Raw genomic sequence first — 20,349 nt, forward strand, 5'->3', positions numbered from 1 at the left:
GACGAGTGTTTGACATATAGTATAAGAGGTGTTTGACAAATTATTCGGCAAACTACTTCCTCTCATCGCTGCTTTTTGGTGGTTTGGAGAACAATTACTCAGAGTCGCCCTCTGTCGTTTCACAGAATTATACAACGGAGAGCACGTCAAGCATAAAAGCCTCGTAGGTTTTCTGAGGAGCGTGCGCAGTAAGCAGGTTCATGGCGTAGAGCCATGCGAATTGCGAAAGTATAAACAAGGCTTCAACTGCTCAAAGCTAAAGAGAAAGCGCAAAGTCCTATCTATGTAAATGATTTAGAAAAAGTTCCATCGATTCACAATTTATATCATATATGTGTGTGTATCTGTTCTGAACTAGTTGATGCATGAAAACAACACCCTGATAAAGAGGTTGACTGTCGGTCTCAAAGTATTTTGAGTATTTTGAAAATACAAAAATACTCATCTTAAATGTATTTAAATACAAATTACATTTGATTTTTTCCAAAGGCTTTAAAATACAAAATACAAAATAGTATTTTGTATTTCAAATATGTATTTTAAATACATGTATCTGAAATACTGCCCATCCCTGCCTATAGTTTCATACAAATTCTGGAATTGTATGGAGCTAAAATAAATTATTGTAAAAAGATTTTAAAGCGGTCACATCATGACAAAGAATTTTCCTTGAATGTTTGAAATTAAAAAAAAAAAAAAAAAAACAATACCGAAAAAAAGAAACGCTTCAGGATCTAAAACCGGCCACACAGCAACACAACAGTGTGATCATTTCCATTAAAAAAAAAAGAAAAAAAAAAAGGAATAATCTGTAGAAAGACTTGAGAAGCTTATGGATTTGTTTGACTCTGCCAATGTTAGTCCTTGTAGTTTTTATTTCTATATTAGGCTACCATAAACTGCTATGAAATTAGCATTATTAGTAGCATTATTTAATAAAGAAATAATTAAATGCAGGCCTGCTACAGGTGTAGAAGAGAAGATAAATATTTCATATTTTTAATAGTTTTCATTCAAAAACAGTAAAATGGTGATGAGGATTTATGCTGTAGTGCCTTAGTTCTCAACCAGGTTTAATTATATTAAAAGAAAGAAAGAAAGAAAGAAAGAAAGAAAGAAAGAAAGAAAGAAAGAAAGAAAGAAAGAAAGAAAGAAAGAAAGAAAGAAAGAAAGAAAAAAAGAACAATAATGAATATTGTTTTGGCTAAAGGAAATCCAAAAGGTTGCTGCACATATATACATATATATCCTGTACTAGACAGAATTGTATTTGTGATGATTGTTCTGATCAAAACTTACGCTGCTTACATGTTTTGTTTAATGGCATATTAAATTTAACAATATGTACAATAATCTTTTTTGTTTACACAATACTGCCCCTTATACCAGCATCCATTTTCAGTTAATATTACCTCATTTCTACAGTCGGTAAAAATGACAAGCTGCGGACCATATTACTACAACACACTAACATTATACTCAGTGCAGGTATAGAGCATAGGCTTTTCCCACAGGGACGGATGAGTCACACCATGATCATATTCCCTTCTTTTCTCCCACTTCTTTCCTGTTATTCTCTACTATCCTATATATTAAAAACATAAAATAACCCATAAAAACAGCCATTCTCTCTATCTCTCCCTCACACACATACTATATACATTATCATACCAGTATCTATCAATAAACCAACATGTTTCAAGACTTCAGATTCACTGTAGGAACTTTATCTTTGTATACACGTTGGCAACACTTATTATTAACACTTTTTTTTTTTTTTTTTTTTTTGAGGTACAGTATCAGTTTCAGCATGTTTCATGTTTCTGAGGGATGTAGTCTCCTGTCCCTCCCTTCTTATCTCAGTCTGAGCTCTCAAAATGGCACTGTCTGTCCTCTGTATTCTCATGAGTACACTTTTCTACAAAGGTAATTGGTGGATTTTTTACACACACACACACACACACACACACACACATACACACTTTAGTATTTAGTACTATGTGTAATAATCTTTCATAGGCTTTGCTGTCCTGCAATATGTGAGAACTTTTTTAAAACAGGGACTTTATAGATGAAATTAAGGGTTACTGAACTAAATCAATGTAGTAGACATAAATATCAATAATGTATTTCTTTAAGATTCACTTTGCATTATACCATATTTTCCGAAATGATATGCTTTGACCAGACTTTTCTAAAAGAGCATTTTATTTTTAAATGTTTATTTATTTTTTATAATTGCAGTGCTTAAAGATTTATTTAGACTTGTTCAATTTCAGTAAATGCCTTAACCTGCTATCAGTGCATTCCTGAGACATCAACTAAATGCACTGAAACTAAAGTGGAGTGTCCTGTGGGTCAGTGTGGGACCATGAAAACCACATCGTACACAGGTAAGTTTTGTAGCAGACTGAATATTTTAACTGAAATTCAGTGTATCTTCTCTTTTGTGTTTTAAAAATTTGTCCATTGTAAACTGTAGGAAACAACAAATTGGCTGACATGGTTATGAAGAACTGCTCTGCAGCTCGACAATGCGGGACTGCCTCTGTAAACTTTGGAATTACTCAAATATTCATAAACAATCAGTGCTGCGGCACTAACCTGTGCAATAATAACCAAAGCGAACCAGGTACGTTTAACACAACAAGAACAATATTATTATTTGACAAGAAAATATACATACTTCATTCAAAGAATTCATATCAGACATGACTTCCAATGGAGTACAGCATATTTTGTTGCTTTAATTTGCATATTTCATAGAACCACCCAAAAGTATCCCAAATGGAATGGATTGCTACACCTGCAATGGAGAAGACTGCTCATCAACTTTACCTTGTGCTAATGATGAAGATCATTGTATCAAGGCAACAGGTAAGATAAAACACAAGACAAGAGAGTATAGTGAGAAAACAGTCACAGACTGAGTAAACAAAGCTCTATTGAATTTTTAAAGGGTTAGTTCACCCAAAAATGAAAATTCTGTCATTTATTACTTACCCTCATAGGGAGCAATGGACACTTCCTCTCTCAAGATCCATAAAGGTACTAAAAACATATTTAAATCAGTTCATGTGAGTACAGTGGTTCAATATTAATATTATAAAGCGACGAGAATATTTTTGGAGCGCCAAAAAAACTAAATAACGATTTATTTAGTGATGGCCGATTTCAAAACACTGCTTCAGGAAGATTCAGAGCACAAATGAATCAGTGTATCGAATCTGCTGTTCGGAGCGCCAAAGTCACGTGATTTCATCCGTTGGCAGTTTGACACGCGATCTGAATCATGATTCGACACACTGATTCATTTATGCTCCGATGCTTCATGAAGCAGTTTTGATAAGTCGTTATTTTGTTTTTTTGGCGCTCCAAAAATATTCTCGTCACTTTATAATATTAATATTGAACCACTGTACTCACATGAACTGATTTAAATATGTTTTTAGTACCTTAATGGATGTTGAAGGTCTTACGGGTGTGGAACGGCATGAGGGTAAGTAATAAATGACAGAATTTTCATTTTTGGGTGAACTAACCCTTTAATATTTATAATATTTCCAAAGTCAAACTTAAAGTGCAGAAATGGGACTGAGTTAACTGAACTCATTTCACTGTTATAAAGAAAATATTTAACAATAAATAATTATTTATTTATATATATATATATTGGAAGTTCAAATACACACACACACACACACACACACACACACACACACACACATATATATATATATATATATATATATATATATATATATATATATATATATATGTGTGTGTGTGTGTGTGTGTGTGTGTGTGTATTTGAACTTCCAATTCAAGAATCCTGAAAGAAAAATGATCAGTTTTTACAAAAATTAAGGAGCACATTTTTTAGCCATGAATGAAATGATTCTTGAGCACCAAATCAAAGCTTTCTGAATGATCTTGTGAAAATTTAAATATTAAAACTGAAAAGTTATTTTAAATTTTACTATTTCACAATATTCTATTTTATTGTATTTTTGATCAGTTCTTTAAAAAACATTAGCAAAATCTTAACCCCAAAATTTTGAAAGGTAGTGCATATCAGACTGCATTAGACAACTAAGGTTAGATTGTTTTTTTTTTTTTTTAAAAGTTGGTTAAATATGAGATATAATATGAGCTGAAGGGTATTTCTGACATAATCGACATGTCATAGGAGAATGTTGCCTCTGCTCACCACTGCAGGCAATGAAACTTTATTTTTCAAAGGCTCACTGTCCCAAATAAGACTCTTTTGTGTCATTGTTGTTGACAGGATTGATTATAACACAACATTGATTCTTCTTAAAGTAACAAAATAACCGTGTGATACTCTTTAATGCCCTTAATTTTTCCAATCGTTTTTTCAACAGTCAATACTGATGGACAGACGCTGATAATGAAAGGATGTGCAACCTTAAGTTTCTGTAGGGGTGACCTGCCCACCCAGATCGGCCAGTCCAGTTCATCATCGGTGGACCTGAACTGCTGTGAAGGACATCTCTGTAACAGCGCTCAATCCGTCAATCCGAGCCGCTGGTTTCAGCTGGGGCTTCTGATGTATGCCATCATACAGATGACATTTTGAGCTTTCAGTTGTGTCATGATACTCTTTGAGGCCTTAATTCTACTAATAAATAAAAAAAATACAACCAACAATCTTATATGTTGGTTATAACAGTTAATTACAAATGCTAATCTAAATATATGTCGTTAATGCCCGATCCTAACATGTATGGGATTTGTGAGTGTTGGTGTTATTATTATAAGTTCTTTTTGTATATAGCCTACTGAAATTTTCATTTAGACATGTTTTGGCTCTCTTGCAATATTCACAAAAACAGCTATAAAAATGTTCAAACAATGGCCAGTAACTTTATTGTGCTTTTCTGATATATATATTTTTAATTAGCACATCTTTGGTTAGAACCTGTTCCTCAGAAACTGGTGTGTAACAGTGATATTTTCCTTTCAAGAGGGTGTAGATTTTCTAAATGGAATCAAGTTTCAATACACTAATATATTGTTGCACACATTTTTTACGCCTTGGGTCTCTGTCTTGGACAAAGGAAATGAAATCTGATTATCTCAAAACATCTTAGTGTTATACCTCTTTTTTGGGGCTTTTGCTTATATTAATATATACGCACACACACTGTCTTTCAACACTTTGGGTGAGATTTTCCAATGTTATTCAATCAAAAATACAGTATAAACAGTAATATTATGGATTATTACAATTACATTTTAAATAAATTAGAAAAGAGTTAATTTAATTTATTCCTATAATGACAAAGCTGAATTTTCAGCAGTTTTTATTTTTAGTGATTTTTTTATTATTATTTTTTTTTGTAACAAAGACTGTCACTTTTTATCAATTTAATGCATCCTTGCTGAATAAAAAATGTTATATTTTATTTTAAAATACAATCTTACTGACCCCAAACTTTTGATCAGCAGTATGGCAAGTCAACCGCATTTCTTAAACTATTTGGCCTGAAGATTATTTTTAGGTTAAATTTAGATTTTAGCATGCAAAGAATGCATTCCTCTTAATTTGAATACAAATCTTAATTCGGTCAGAAAAAAAAAAAAAAAACACCACATAGTAAAAACATTGTGTTAAATTATTTTTTTTAATCCACTTACATGAAATTACATATTTTCCCTCCAAATAACATTTATGCTTGGGTGTTCTGTATGAAAATTCCAGAGACATGACACAAAGCTAGCCAGCCCGACAGTACTCCCTTTCCTCCCCATATTAACTACTTCATAGCCACATGCAAATTAGGCAAGTATCAAAAGAAATGAATGGAAAAAGGAAAAACAAAATAAACCATTATTGGAAATTTTAACCACACTAGTATTTCCTACTGCGCTGCTTGTACAGTCATACGGTAACAGTATCAAGCTTATGTGCTCTTTGTTCTTAGGGTCCTCTATACCTCGTAATTAACAGAGAAGAAGTAAATGCCATTTGCAGGACACCAAATTCCTGGAATAAGAAACTTGAAAGTGACAATAAATGGAATGTAACCTTTTTTTGCCCATCATTTTACATGACGTGCGAGCGAGCAGCTCACTATTTGACGTGTGACGCTGCCGTTGCTTCTTTCCTAGCTAAAGACTAGCACTGCTATCCCCACCTCTACTCGAAGACAAGGGCTGTTTATAATGCAGACGCTAAACTGCAGGTGTACATAATGACCATGACAAATGCACAGACTCCTTGACAGAGATTTACATACAGTATACGAATAACAAAAGGGTTTGACTTGCAACTTTGCATGAGCTGAGAACTTGCCCTCACCCGCATTCTTCCACGCTAATGCGAAAACCTAGAGCTCCCCATAGAGAAAACAAGGTTAACAGCAGACAAACCTCATCCCCCTCCCAGTCCCCCATCCCAACCGCATCCCAACGCCCACCCGCCCCTATTTAACCCCTCCCACCCACCTCCCGTTACACAAATCCTTAGAAAAAAACCCACAATGACATGGAAGGAAGAAAGCAAGGAAGGCGCGAGAGTAAAAGAACTAAAAGAGACAGAAGTCGACGATGAGGTGGTCTCAGTGTTGATGGTGAGCTGGAACGATGGCAGGTGAATAACGGGAAGGATGGACGGAGCGAGACTCAGTTTTCCCGGCCCTCCTCGGTGTCTTCGCCGTCGCCCTGGTTATCTGAAGTCCACAGCTGAAAAATGGAGGAGAGGAGACTAGTTAGTCATGAGCACTTAAAACACCTGCTTCTATTAAGAGAATGTAAAGTAGGGTTGTCCATTCAATAAAATACTGAATAAATTATTTAAAATAAAATTTGATACAAGTTATATAAATTTGACGGCAACTTGCTACTTTTAACAATAATATATTAATATCTAGTAGAAATAAGAAAAATGTGTACTTTGTCATTTATAATCGTTTCTATTTATTATTTTTAATATTTACTTATTGTCTTAGGCTAAATTTATGTTTTTAAATTTTTTTTATATTTATTTATAGTCAAGTCTAAAGCCAAATTTGTTTTTAATACTGTCCCTATAAAATAAAAAAGCAAATACTGATGTGCAATTAATTTTTTATTTTTTTTTTAACTAATGAACATAATTCAAAGACATTTACATTATTATGGCCGATAAGTAAAACATTATATAAACATTGCATAATATTATATATCACATAACACACCTATGGCCCTCAGTAATACATTTAATAATTGGACTGAAATTAACATAACATATATTATTTTAATTTAACCTGCTACTAAAGATAACTCACTGTCAAGTTGTCCCGCAGTAGCTGCATGATCAATGTGCTGTCTTTGTACGATTCTTCATTCAGTGAATCAAGCTCTGCAATGGCCTCATCAAAAGCCTGGGAGAAAAAGATTAACCAAAAACAAGACGAGTGATACATACGAGTATATTTTGTATTCACAATATAATTGTTGGTAACACTAATATTTTTGCTCATTAGCCTGTGTGCTTGTGGGTGTGCGTTAATCTTACCGTTTTGGCAAGCTTGCAGGCCTGCTCGGGCGAGTTGAGAATCTCGTAGTAAAATACAGAGAAGTTGAGCGCAAGGCCCAGACGAATGGGGTGTGTGGGCTGCATCTCCGCCTTGCTGATTTCGAAGGCATCCCTGTAGGCCTCCTGTGAATTGGCAATGATAGCTGGAGATGCAAAGAGGAAAAGTGTATGAATGCAGTTGCATGTATTCAGGATTTGACCATTAAAAAAACTGTTTCGGCTTAAAGAATAAACAGCTTAACTGGTAATATTGTGTTTGCAATGTTTGTATCTCAATAAAAACTTGAAATCAATCACATTCATAATCATGCAAATAATATAATAAATATTTGATTTTGAATTGAATATTTAAATATTTGAACAATGAAAAATTAACAATTATAGCAACAGAGGAAAAAGTATTTTCAGTCGACATGAACATTTCCTGCCCTAAACCAGTGAAATTACATTTTTCCACTAGAGGGCGTTACAGAACAAACTTTGAAGTTGGTGTGATTAAGTAATAAAGTGTGTTACAAAGCTTTGCACTAAGGGATTTAAAAAATAATAAGATTCAATATTCTAACTGTCATTTGTTAGCTATTCTGATAGTCCAAACAAAAACAGTTTAAAATGATCATTTTAATTATATAATTATTTAAATCAATCACAAATAATTTTGCAATCAGCCATTTTAAATGTGGCTTTCAGGTTATGAATAAACAATGCATTTTTAGATCCATTCCCTCTGCAAAAGGCAAGTCTTTGTCCTACTTTTAGCATGTGCTGCCCATGACTTAACCGTTTTGATCGTCTCTGCTGCTAGTGGACACAAAGCTCCTTATAAACCTCGAGATCTTCAGACTGTGTTTATAACATAGAACTAGGTATATGATTTCACACTGTTTGAATAATGTATGAACTTTCAATTTTTCCTCACTCAGACCTATTAATACTGTTAAGTGTTAACTTTTTTTTATTATTATTGTTGAGTTATATTAAAGGATTAGTTCACCCTCAAGCCATCGTAGGTGTATATGACTTTCTTCTTTCTGAAGAAGGCAATCGGAGAAATATTAATAAATATCCTGACGCATCCAAGCTTTATAATGGCAGTAATGCGTCACCAAACGAGTATGAGCTGAAGAAAGTGTCTCCATCCACATCCATCCATTATAAACTTATTCCACACGGCTTCGGAGGGTTAATAAAGGCCTTCTGAAGCGAAGCGATGCGGTTGTGTAAAAAAAAAATATCCAAGCTTAACAAGTTATGAAGTAAAATACGTAGCTTCCGCCAGACCGCCTTCCGTATTCAACTTACAGAAAAAACAGAACTGGCGTCGCGTCAGTTCCGTAAGTTGAATAGGGAAGGCGTAGGACGTACAGCGTACATTTTTTGAAGAATACGGAAGGCAGTCTGGCGGAAGCTAAATATTTTACTTAATAACTTGTTAAATATGGATTTTTTTTTTTTTACACACATTTTTTTACAGCCACATTGAATATATTTATGATGGATGGATGTGGATGGAGACACTTTCTTCAGCTCATACTCGTTTGGTGGCGCATTACTGTCATTATAAAGATCGGATGCGTCAAGATATTTATTAATATTTCTCCGATTGTGTTAATCAGAAAGAAGAAAGTCATATACACCTAGGAAGGCTTGAGGGTGAGTAAAGCTTGGGGTCATTTTCATTTGAAAGTGAACCAATCCTGTAGATCTTGTCAGTGAGACTCCCAAACAAAAGAATAATAAAAAAAAAAAAAAACCAACAACAAAGGGAATTATATTCCATTTCCTTCTTAAGATGGAACAGGAATCTGACAAGCTGTGAAGCAGTACTGGAGCTCCACCCATTCACAGGCTCTCATTCATTCAGTAAGGTGGATGGACTCACATGTCCGCACCTGTTCCAATGAAGGAAGGAAATCAGACCACTAACCATTTCCTCTTTGGACCTAAAGACCCTCCTTTTATTTTATTTTCTCTCTCTCTTCCCCATAACTGAATCCTACGCCCTGAGAGTTTGTCAACCTCCTGGCACAGGAAGGCAGCCATAAGGGTCTTCCTGTTATGCACACTGCGGCCCTGTTCCTTTATGACTCTACCATGACAGACAATGGAGAGCCAACATTTTAAGGTTTATATAGAATCTGCTCTAAATAGAACCAGCTTGTGAACAAAGTAAGATAATATGATGTCTGGTAATTAGTGTACTACTATCGAAAAAAAAAATTGGGGTCGGTGACATTTACCTACACTATTATTCAAAAGTTTCAGGTCAGTAAGGTTTTATATATATATATATATATATATTTATTTATTTCTTTGCTCACCAAGTCTGCATTTATTTGATCAAAAATACAGTAAAACAGTAATATTGTGAAATACATACAATTTAAAAATAACATGATCGTTTAGAATTCAATCTTATATGCTGATTGTCAAGAAACATTTCTTATTATTATCATCTTACAATAATATGTTGAATACGGTTGTGATGCTTTTTCAGGGATCTTGAATTAAAAAATTTCAAAAGAACAGCATTTATTTAAAATCTATTTTTTTGGTAACGAAGTAAAATACTTTCACTTTTTAACAAATTAATGCATGCTTGCTAAATTAAAGTTTTCATTTTTCAAAAAAAAAAAATTCGAACGGTAGTATATTTTGAGCCAAAAATGTGATATAATTACTACTGAATTATTCATTGTGTGAGCCAAAGTTTATGAATGGCCCACAACTGCTCAACACCCCCAAAACAGATCCTCTTTAGAGATTTCCACCCCCTTACTTCCTCTCAAGCTTGGCTTCGTGTCAACGGTTTGCGGAAACGCTACATTTTTAGCAGAAGTTAGTATGTTCATGGGCATGTGGTGGAGACTAGTCACTACCGCAGCTTTGAGAGCCATGCAGCATTGTTCAAACGCCTACACGATTAACTAGCTAACGTCATCTGACATTGTTAACAGGATTTAATGATATAAGGAGCTCCAAGAGGTGCTAGCCCACCTAGTAAATTTTAATCAACTAAACTCACTGCAAAACTTAAAAGATAATCTAGCATTTCATTGAACACAAAAGAATCTATTTTCTGGACTAATGACACAACCACTGGACTTCCATTGACTTTCACTGTATGGATGGAAAAAAAAAAAAAAATATATATATATATATATATATATATATATATATATATATATATATATATATATATATATATATATATATATATATATATATATATATATATATATATAACCCAATTTATCTTTTTTAGTGTTCCACAGAAGTAGTCATACAGATTTGAAATGACATCTGGTTAAGTAAATAACGAATTTTTGATGAACCCTTTTAGTAAACTATGCCTGCAAAATTGAGGATAGACTTAACAGAATGGCTTACAGTTTTTCTCCTCTCCCAGAGCCACCTCCGCTAAGTAACGATAGTAATCGCCTTTCATTTTCAGATAGAAGACTTTACTTTCAGCCGGGGTCGCCTTGGGGATGAGATACTTGTCCAGAAGAACCTATGACAGACAAAACGGAAAAACAATATTAGCGGTTTGTCAAACGGTTTCACGTCCTGTTATCAGCATGTCTGAAGTGAAGGGGGAAGTTGTCCCGAGTAGAACAAAAGTCAACCATAGTAAAGAGATGAACAGATAAGATAGAGTTCTGCAAAACACGTTTGACGACATGCTGTTGCGAAAAGAGGCCCAGGTGAAACCTATCATAGCAAAATGTGTCCAGTACCGGGATGCCATTTTCAGTAAATGATCACTTAGTCCCAACAATGTGGTTTCTAGAATTTCAGCATTCTAGGCCCTTTAAAACAACAACAACCTTGGATCGCCTTCAGGAGTGACAGAGGCCCGAAGGCTTGTGGCAGGACTGCAGTTTCACAGATGCTTCCGAGACTTACTATTGCAGGGAGGGGGGAAGGGGAGAACGGGAAAATTGACTATGCCGTGTGAGCTAGTGCTTGTGGATCTAGGTCATTGAGCTTGCTGGGCTTGTTCGCAATACGACTGGCCTGATTGTTGCCACCCTGAACAGAACCGCAGGGTCATCACTGCAATACAAGTATCCATAAACTCTCCAATGATGCCCTAACAAAACACCTTAATGATGAAGGAAATTTTATTGGATTTAATTGATTGTCAAGGTTATTCTTTTAAATACTGTTTATGTTTAAGGATCTCATTGTTTTGTGACCTTGATTACATCAAATGTCAAAATTATAGTACTTTTTAGATTCAAAAGAATCAGAGATCTCCATAACCAGAAGAACCGTTTAGGCTTTCCAAATCATTTAACCTTGTTAAGTCACATGTCACTGATGAACCAATGACCTACTTGTGCTTTCAATGGTGGGAAGCAATGCATAGCATCAGAGCATCATTGTATTATGTAGCTCTTTATCCTGACATATACCCAATTATGCATAAACACCAACCCATAATTTTTCTCAAGTCGAGACATGAGGATGAGAGATCACGGCGGCTTGTGTCAGCTGAGCAGTTAGATTTTTTTATTTGATGTGTAGACAGTGACTTATCTGCCAAAAGTCACTCACTTCCTCTTCCATATTAAATGGCACAAATGTAAATCTTTTGAATGAGTGCTCCTACTGGCGAAATTTCAGTGAAATGTTTTGGGGGGAAAAAAGGTCCATTGTCTATTGTCAATAGTGTAGTGATGTATAAAGCATAGCTCACACACTTTGAAACCATAAAATAAAAATAGATATATAAATAGGGATGCACCGATACTCCTTTTTTCAGAAAGAGTCAAATACCGACACCTGTTTATTCACTGCATGTGTAATTTTTAAAAATATTGGTTAGAGAAACCAAAAAATGTGAATCAAATTAGTTGGCTTAATTCGTTTAGCAAATAGATATTTCCTTCAGTTATTTTCATGCCTAATTATGCCAGGTAATTTTAGAGCTTTTGTTACTTTCACTGTTCATTCTCTCTTTACCGTCAGTTAACGTTAGTACCTTAATATGTTCCTCATTTTACTTTCTTTGCTATTGACATATCCGACCAAACTACAAACTTTCCAGCAATTTCTGTAAAACGGATGCGCTCAACAAGCTTGCCCATCTGTGCCGCTGTGCGCTGAATCCACTCCGCATGTTTTATCAACTCGCGAACAGCAGCTATGAGTGAACATTATGCTAACTGTTTCTGCGGTTGTCAATGTTTTTTTTGTCTGGACAGAGGACACAAACACAATACATGCTGTGTGGCATCGGTTTTTGGTATCGGAGCATTTTATTGAGTACGAGTACGAGTACATGAGCGCAGTATTGGGCCAGATACCGATACTTGTATTGGTTCAACGCTATAAATAAATATTACTATTGTAACATTTCACTGTTTAAAATAAATAAATTAAAATAAATAAAGTAAAAAAAAAAATTATTTTACATTACAATCATAAAGTTACAATACTAATATTTATTAAGTATCAATTTCTTTATTTTAAAACGTTTAACCATCAAACTTTTATTTTGACAGATCATATGCAAGAACACAGGGTAACACTTTAGCTAAAGGGCCAATTCTCACTATGAACTTGTTGCTTAATAGCACGCATATTACTAGGATATTAGTGTTTATTAGTGCTTATAAAGCACATATTAATGCCTTATTCGGCAAGACCATATTCTACATCCTACCCAATACCTAAACATGTCTGGTAATTACCTTAATATTAATAAGCAGGGATATTTAGTTAAGCAGTAATATTTTTAATTAATTAGAAGACTTTGCGATTTGGTAATCACACAAATCCATATTGTGATTTTGATATTATTTTTATTTAATATTGCAGCTTTAACTGAGGAGCAATAATTATTACAATTTAGCCCTCATAACTAGAGGTCAACAGATAGTGTATTTTACAGATAATGATAACTAGGTTGGACTGCACTGGCCAATAACAGATTAATCAACTGAAAGTTTTTAAAATGAATACTGAATGAAAACAAACATAACATTCCAAGCAGCTCAGCAGCTCTAGCAATGGACGCAACACGGACAAACTATTGGTATGGATTTTTGCAGATAACAGATTGTTACAGCAAACGTTAACGGTGCCGATTAATCGCAAAACCGATCAATCGGTCAACCTCTTCTCATAACATTTGCACATGCAATGGTAACTTCTCTGAAATGGAATGGTAACTTCTCTGAAAGTCCTAATCAGGTGCAACACAAAGTGACACTATTTTTTTTTTTTTTTTTTTTTTTTTTTACATGGGAACTTTCTTTTCTTTCTTTTTTTTAACACCAAGCCAGCTTCTATGACTATATTCATGGAGAGAGAGGTGTAGTTAAAATAAATAAATAAATAGATTCAATAGAAAATAGATACATTTTTCATAAAAACCTTAAAACTAAATTTGGATTTACTTGGTTTAAACATAGGAACAACAGACTAAATGAGTACATTCAGAAAAATTAAATATTATATAACAAATTCTTCCTTCCACATGAAATGATGTCATCTGGAGAAAACTCAAGGAAATAAAAAGGCATGTGTTGTGCATTGTGAGTGTGAAGCAGAGAGGTACACGTTTATACACTTTTCTGATTGGCTTTGATTTTGTTGCATTGCACAGCACTTTTGCTTTTCTTGTGGGAAGAAAAAAAACATTTGCCACTGAAATCATGTCCCATCATGCCTGGTTAGGACATGGTGTAAGGACTTTAAAGAACTAAAGGCAACATTAGGTTACATAATACGTAGGAATTCACATGACATCATAGTCTCGTTTCATTCTCCTAAATGCAGAAGTGGTGAAGGTAAAAAGTCCATTTGGCTGTAATGTGGAGAGCTACAGGTCAGTGGCCCAAAAACAGGAGCTCAGCTGCTGTCATTATGGGATTAGAGGTGACTCAACCTGTATGGTAACACAGAGCCCTGTGGCCTTCAGCCACTTTCATGCTATGTGCACACAAAGTCAATTCATTCCCTCCCTTCAAACAGCCTGGCCAAAACCCTTATTCTCCTGTGATTTGTGCTCATCTTCACCAGGATCTGGTGATGAAGACAGATAAGAAAACAAATATTGTCCAAACAAAAAGTCCCTACTTCTACAAGCAGCTGTAGTCAAAGCATTCTGCTGTGCCCATGTTTGGTCCACAGCCACATTGCGGAGTTCAGCCGTCCTCATGCTCTCTGGAGGCCTCTTCACTTCCCACACCTCATTACATAGCTTCTTCTCTCCCACCCAAGCAGCTGCTAAAAGCTAATTAAGCTGCCTCTCTCACTTTGGCCGAATCCTTAGAATGAGCATGTTACTCAGGGGACTTGTCTAATGGCTTACTGAGCTGAAGTGAACTTAAAATTCATATCTTCTGTTATGTACTAGTAACAAATCCCTCACTGGTTTGCCACAGGTTCAATTCACCAGTCTTTTGGCACTACTGCCAAAAAAACAGATGAGCAATATATAATTTACTTAAGTTACCATCATATTACTAACCCACTAACCAATAGATATTTAGCCACTTCATTACTCAGTACATTAAGTCTGACTCCATTTTGGGATGAAAAGGACAACTTTTCATGATCCATTTCTTCATACATTTTATTCGCTCTGACCATTGTTTCACTGACTTTAAATTTAGAGAAACATTTTAACATATATTCATATCATTACAGCTTTTTTTATGAGCTCACTATCTGTGTACCGCCTCAAATTTAAAGTACACTGGTTTACAGGCATTGGACCAGCCAGAGACTGTATCATGGAAAATGCTATAGCTTGTTTGACCTCTAATTTTTCTTAAATGACACAAGCATACATTTCGGATGAAAACATGTTGTTTTTAAGTAAAAATAAATGTAAGGCAAGGATACAAAGAGTCTATTCAATGTTAATTCTGTAAAGTCAAATCTATATTAAACTACTTGTTCACACAAACTCTTTATTAAAAGCACTGGACTACATACAAATAACTGACTCATAATTATGAGTCAATTACTTTTAGAGATGAGGTTTCTGGACAGAGTAGGTTTGAAAGAAGTGTAAAGGAAGTGATTCATGTGAAGGTGGAGCGTCCCTCATTGAATAGAGGAGGGGGTTTGAGACATCATCTTGTCCCACGCCTATAATGCTGTTTTTGAAACGATGCCACGGCGCTGTATGGAGAGATCAGTGTGCTCCATGTGCATACTATGTGGTTAACTTAGCAGTCATGTGACTTCTACATGTGTGCTAATCATGTGACTATAATAGGTGTATATTTGCCAGAGTTACTTTCTGTGTTTTCATAACTGAGGATGGTGTTTAAATGGACACTGAAACGTCTTGTCAAATCTTTTTATGTAGTCCAGTGATTTTAATAGAGTTTGTTTGAGCATTTTATTACCTGAATGTTTCAGAAAGTCATGAATTTACATTAAACTACAGGCTGAAAACTGAATCTGAGGTTAAATAGACCCTGACCCCTTAAATCTGTCATTATCCAAGGAGGGCTACAATAACTGTCCCAGGCAAAGGACACCTGTGCATGCGCTGGAACAAATGAGATCAGGCCTGGACTAATAGGCTTGGCTGAAAGAGGGCCTTGCTCATGATGAGTAATTAACGCAAGCAGGATTATCAACCTACGTTACCCACCGGCACTTGGAATAAAGAAACAGGGACAAGAGCAAAGGAGTGTATAGTGTGTGTATCCCTGGGTCAGAATGTAAGATATGCAATCCAAAAGATTGGGATTATCTCAATTGTAAGACTCTTACCAGTACGTCATTGCAGATCTCCTTCAACTCCTTCTCGATCTTTTCCCGATATTCCTTGACCATTTGCTGCTTTTTATCGCTGCCCTCCGTCTTCTGCTCGATGCTGGAGACCACTCTCCAGGAGGAGCGGCGGGCACCCACCACATTCTTGTAAGCCACCGATAGCAGGTTGCGTTCCTCGTTGGACAGTTCAATGTCACCCTCGGTGACAGCCTTCATAGCGGCTGCCATGTCATCATAGCGCTCTGCCTGCTCGGCCAGCTTGGCTTTTTGCACTAGCTCGCTCTTGTCCATGGCTGCTCAGTGCTGAAGAGAAATAGTTCAATCAGACACTCAATCTAAATTATTTTAGGTGTAACAGGTTAATTACAACTCCACCCTCAAAGGTTTCAAGTGAGACGTGAAAATGTTCCTTTCAACCAAATCACATCTACTGTAATGAATGAACTTGAACTTAACTTAATCCATAAGAATAAGAATAATCCAAAAGAAAAACAATCTATGCACTTTAATATTTCACCAGTTTGCTTGATTAGTCTTCCTTTGGATGTTCAAGTGGTGTCATCTGTCTGATTATTGATTGATTATTGATGCAAAATCCACTACTGAGAATAGAAACTAAATAATCTGGACAATCACCCTTGCGGAAGTGCTGAAAAACTCCATAGCAGGGAATCAATTAGTTTGCCACAGGCAACAGGATACCCAAATGCTGTTGCCACTACTGACCGTGCATATATATAATCAATTGCTTAATATGTTGTATAACATGCCTAATATACTGTTTTCATGCATTATACAACACATAAAATCTACAATACTTTTTTTAGGATTTAGACGAACCACAAAGCATTTTGCAAACATCCAAAGATCTGATTAAAAAAAATTCTATGTGCCATTCCTGCACACAGCTTAAAAAAAGTTAGGCCATAAGTATTTGCCCTCCAGGGTCGCATTACAGTGCGAAGAAATATGCGGATGTGCTGTTCTCGACAACCACGCCCAATTCCCATAGCTACCCATTCACGCGCTTTACATATTATGTCTTAAAGGGATAGTTCACCAAAAAAAGAACATGCTGTCATCATTTACTAGACCTCATTCTGTTCCAAACCCGTACGACTTCCATTATTTTGTGAAATGCTTGGCAGAAAGACAGCCTCAATCACCATTCACTTCCATTGTATGGAGAAAAAAAAATACAATATTCGTCAATGGCGACTGAAGCTGTCAGTCCGTCCGTCTGAAACAATGTTAAGCGAATGATGACAATTTTGGGTTAACTATCCCTTTTGAAGTTGCAAGGGACCAAAATATACGTCGCTGTCGCTTTCAGTGACTTGCTGACTACACAAAGCTTAACCAGCAACACCATACTAGAGGTTTGTGACTTGTTTATTACGCCTATTTCATTGAGAAATGCACACAAGCAATAGCGATGCCCCTTCAAGTACTCAGTATGGTAAATGTATCAAGCTAAAATGTCATAGTAACATCATTTATCGCAGCCTTCGTGATAAAACCATGTTAGCTTGTTGGCTAAGCCATATGATGAAGACAGGTCTGCCCTGCCCATCTTCATGGCCGACTGACCTCAGCAAAGAAACCCGCTGCTATCTGTAATGTCAAAAAACCGTCATTGTGTTTCAATCATTTCAACAATCTCTATCTATGTGGAGGTAAGGCTGATTAAGCAAATGGACGGCGCCGTTTGTCTGGCGGGTCTCTCGATTACTAGATGCATGTTGAAAGCTCGCCTAAAATTATCCCGAAATAGTCGAAGATAAATAAGTATATTTACTACGTACAATTTAATGTGTTAACATGGCAGGACTAAGTACAGTTGATTGAATTAACAGAGGCAGAACTGAGAACACAGACATGTGTAAGGCTTCGGCTTGTTTCAGCACCAAAAAAATGCACTGAAACAGTATTTTACACAAGGACGCATATAGAAACCTGTTACTGATGATCATACTAAGATATAAACCATAAAACGTAACATTTTAGGGATTCATTTTAACTGTAAGCCCGTCCACACCAGATAACACACCAAGAGGAAGAAACAAAAAGGGGCGGCCTAGATCTGCCAAGCAAAGGCTTATTGTTCATTTTCAGCACGTTAGCATCAGCAACTCAGTCTTGTGCCTTGTATCGTCCATCGCCATTTACACCTCATTTCTCATCACAAACAATACAACAATGAATACAGGACCAACACGCCAGGCATTTATGCCGATATAGCATATTCTCTTACCTGAGTGTCGGGAAATAACGATGGTCCTGTCGGAGCTAAGCTAACCGCGGCTCACAGCTGATTCTCACGGGCGGTCGAGCTAATCCACGGGGTTTCCCTCCAATCAGACCAGCCCCAGGAGCCGAGACAAGGCTGGGCCATGTGACGTCAAAGGTAACCAAGGCGACGGCTGACTTCAAGTTGTCTGTGATTGCACGAGACGAGAGCCAGTTCGTGATTCAGTGGTGCACCATTTTCCCTCCACTTTTCCTTCCATCGCTCCATGTCATCGGCCTTTCTCTTTCTATAAATTATACCACCAATGTTTATCAGTTTAGGTTATGTTCCGTCATTATAATGTGACTTGTAACTCCGAAAAGAACGTAAAATATACTAATTTAGCTGCGTAGTATCATGTTATGTCAGTTTGACCCCTATTTACAAGTGTGCACGAGTAAGATGGTTGGATAGCTTATGAATGGCAATTGTGAACATTGCTTTGCATATGCATTTTGCATAATGAGAGCACTCACATATTTCATTGCCTTTATTTGTATTATTAAAAATGTAGAATAAATAGGCTATTAAATGTCTGAGAAGCCATCTTTCTCAGAGAAATGTCACAATTGGGGGGAAAAGGCTATTGCAACTTCTTTGTTATACAAACTTTATAATTTTGTGCTGTGGCATTAATTGAAGATATATATAGGCTATAAGTATATATATATATATATATATATATATATATAGCCTATATATATATATATATATATATATATATATATATATATATATATATATATATATATAATGTGTGTGTGTGTGTGCGCGCATTTTGTGACATATCAGGACACAAATGTGTATAATGACATAGATATTACAAGGAGAGGGTGACTTATGAGGACATTACCTCATGTCTCCACTTTTCAAAAGGCTTATAAATCATACAGAATGAGTTTTTGTGAGAAAGTAAAAATGTGCACAGTTTCCTGTGATGGGTAGGTTTAGGGGTAGGGGTAGTGCAGGGGGATAGAAAATACGGTTTGTACGGTATAAAAACCATTACGCCTATGGAATGTCCCCACAATTCACAAAAATGAACGTGTGTGTGTGTGTGTATTTGCAACTAGGCAGTTGAAATGATTTATATTCTTGTGGAAAAACATGAAATCGGGACTGTGTAGAGCCTATCACAAGTAAAATTAGAACACAGGCCATACACAGCTTGCTTGGTAGAAGAGGAGCTATTTTTGCACTACTCCAGTTTGTTTCCATTGGGAATGAGTCTATTTTCTACATTGTCACATGTCCTCCCATCAGATATGCATTCAGTAACCTATTTCAGGGCAAAACTCTGCATTATTGGTGCAAGTTAAGTCCACGGTGAGACCAAAGCACTTGTGCAACCAGTGAGTGTATGGGTGCTGCTACCAAATGCAACTGCAGTTTCACTCCAATGTGAGCAGTGATTACAGAGTTTGTTGTGTGGCAAGTAGGGCAGGTTTTTCAGTGTCCTTAAAGCCACACCCCAGTACAGCACTCGGAGCATGACAGTTCAAAATAATGTGACTGTCACTCATTTAAGCTGTGACTTCGTTTGATGCTGCTATGGTTATGTCAGTGAACTAAAAAGAGAAAACTATGCAGAGAACAATGTTAGTGAATCAGACAAAGTGCCACTCAAAGTCTTTACAAAGGGTGTGTAGATGTCTTTTCCAAGAAGAATAGGCTTGCCACTGTCAAACACATAGTTTACTCAAAAGTATTTTACCCTGTGCTTATGATATAACATCTTGATGACAGTGATACAAAGGCATCTGAC

At 35.9% G+C, this 20,349-nt stretch overlaps 2 protein-coding genes across 2 annotated transcripts; one reads left to right on the forward strand and one right to left on the reverse strand.

The window, feature by feature from the left end:
• Window positions 1–1,770: 1,770 nt before the first annotated feature.
• negaly6 (neuromast-expressed gpi-anchored lymphocyte antigen 6) lies at window positions 1,771–4,600 on the forward strand. The gene is made up of 5 exons (XM_048211557.1): window positions 1,771–1,926; window positions 2,280–2,393; window positions 2,483–2,632; window positions 2,767–2,877; window positions 4,386–4,600. Exons 1-5 carry the CDS (start codon window positions 1,878–1,880, stop codon window positions 4,598–4,600), a joined length of 639 nt encoding a protein of 212 aa, XP_048067514.1. The 5' UTR covers window positions 1,771–1,877.
• A 1,029-nt stretch (window positions 4,601–5,629) lies between these two features.
• On the reverse strand, window positions 5,630–18,706 carry ywhabl (tyrosine 3-monooxygenase/tryptophan 5-monooxygenase activation protein, beta polypeptide like). Its single transcript, XM_048152641.1, has 6 exons — window positions 18,549–18,706; window positions 16,292–16,597; window positions 10,934–11,057; window positions 7,523–7,686; window positions 7,293–7,388; window positions 5,630–6,708 (listed from the first exon to the last, which is right to left on the reverse strand). Exons 2-6 carry the CDS (start codon window positions 16,583–16,585, stop codon window positions 6,649–6,651), a joined length of 738 nt encoding a protein of 245 aa, XP_048008598.1. The 5' UTR covers window positions 16,586–16,597; window positions 18,549–18,706; the 3' UTR covers window positions 5,630–6,648.
• Between the last annotated feature and the right edge of the window lie 1,643 nt (window positions 18,707–20,349).

Source organism: Megalobrama amblycephala, linkage group LG13, assembly GCF_018812025.1.
Source record: "Megalobrama amblycephala isolate DHTTF-2021 linkage group LG13, ASM1881202v1, whole genome shotgun sequence".
Lineage (NCBI taxonomy): Eukaryota > Metazoa > Chordata > Actinopteri > Cypriniformes > Xenocyprididae > Megalobrama > Megalobrama amblycephala.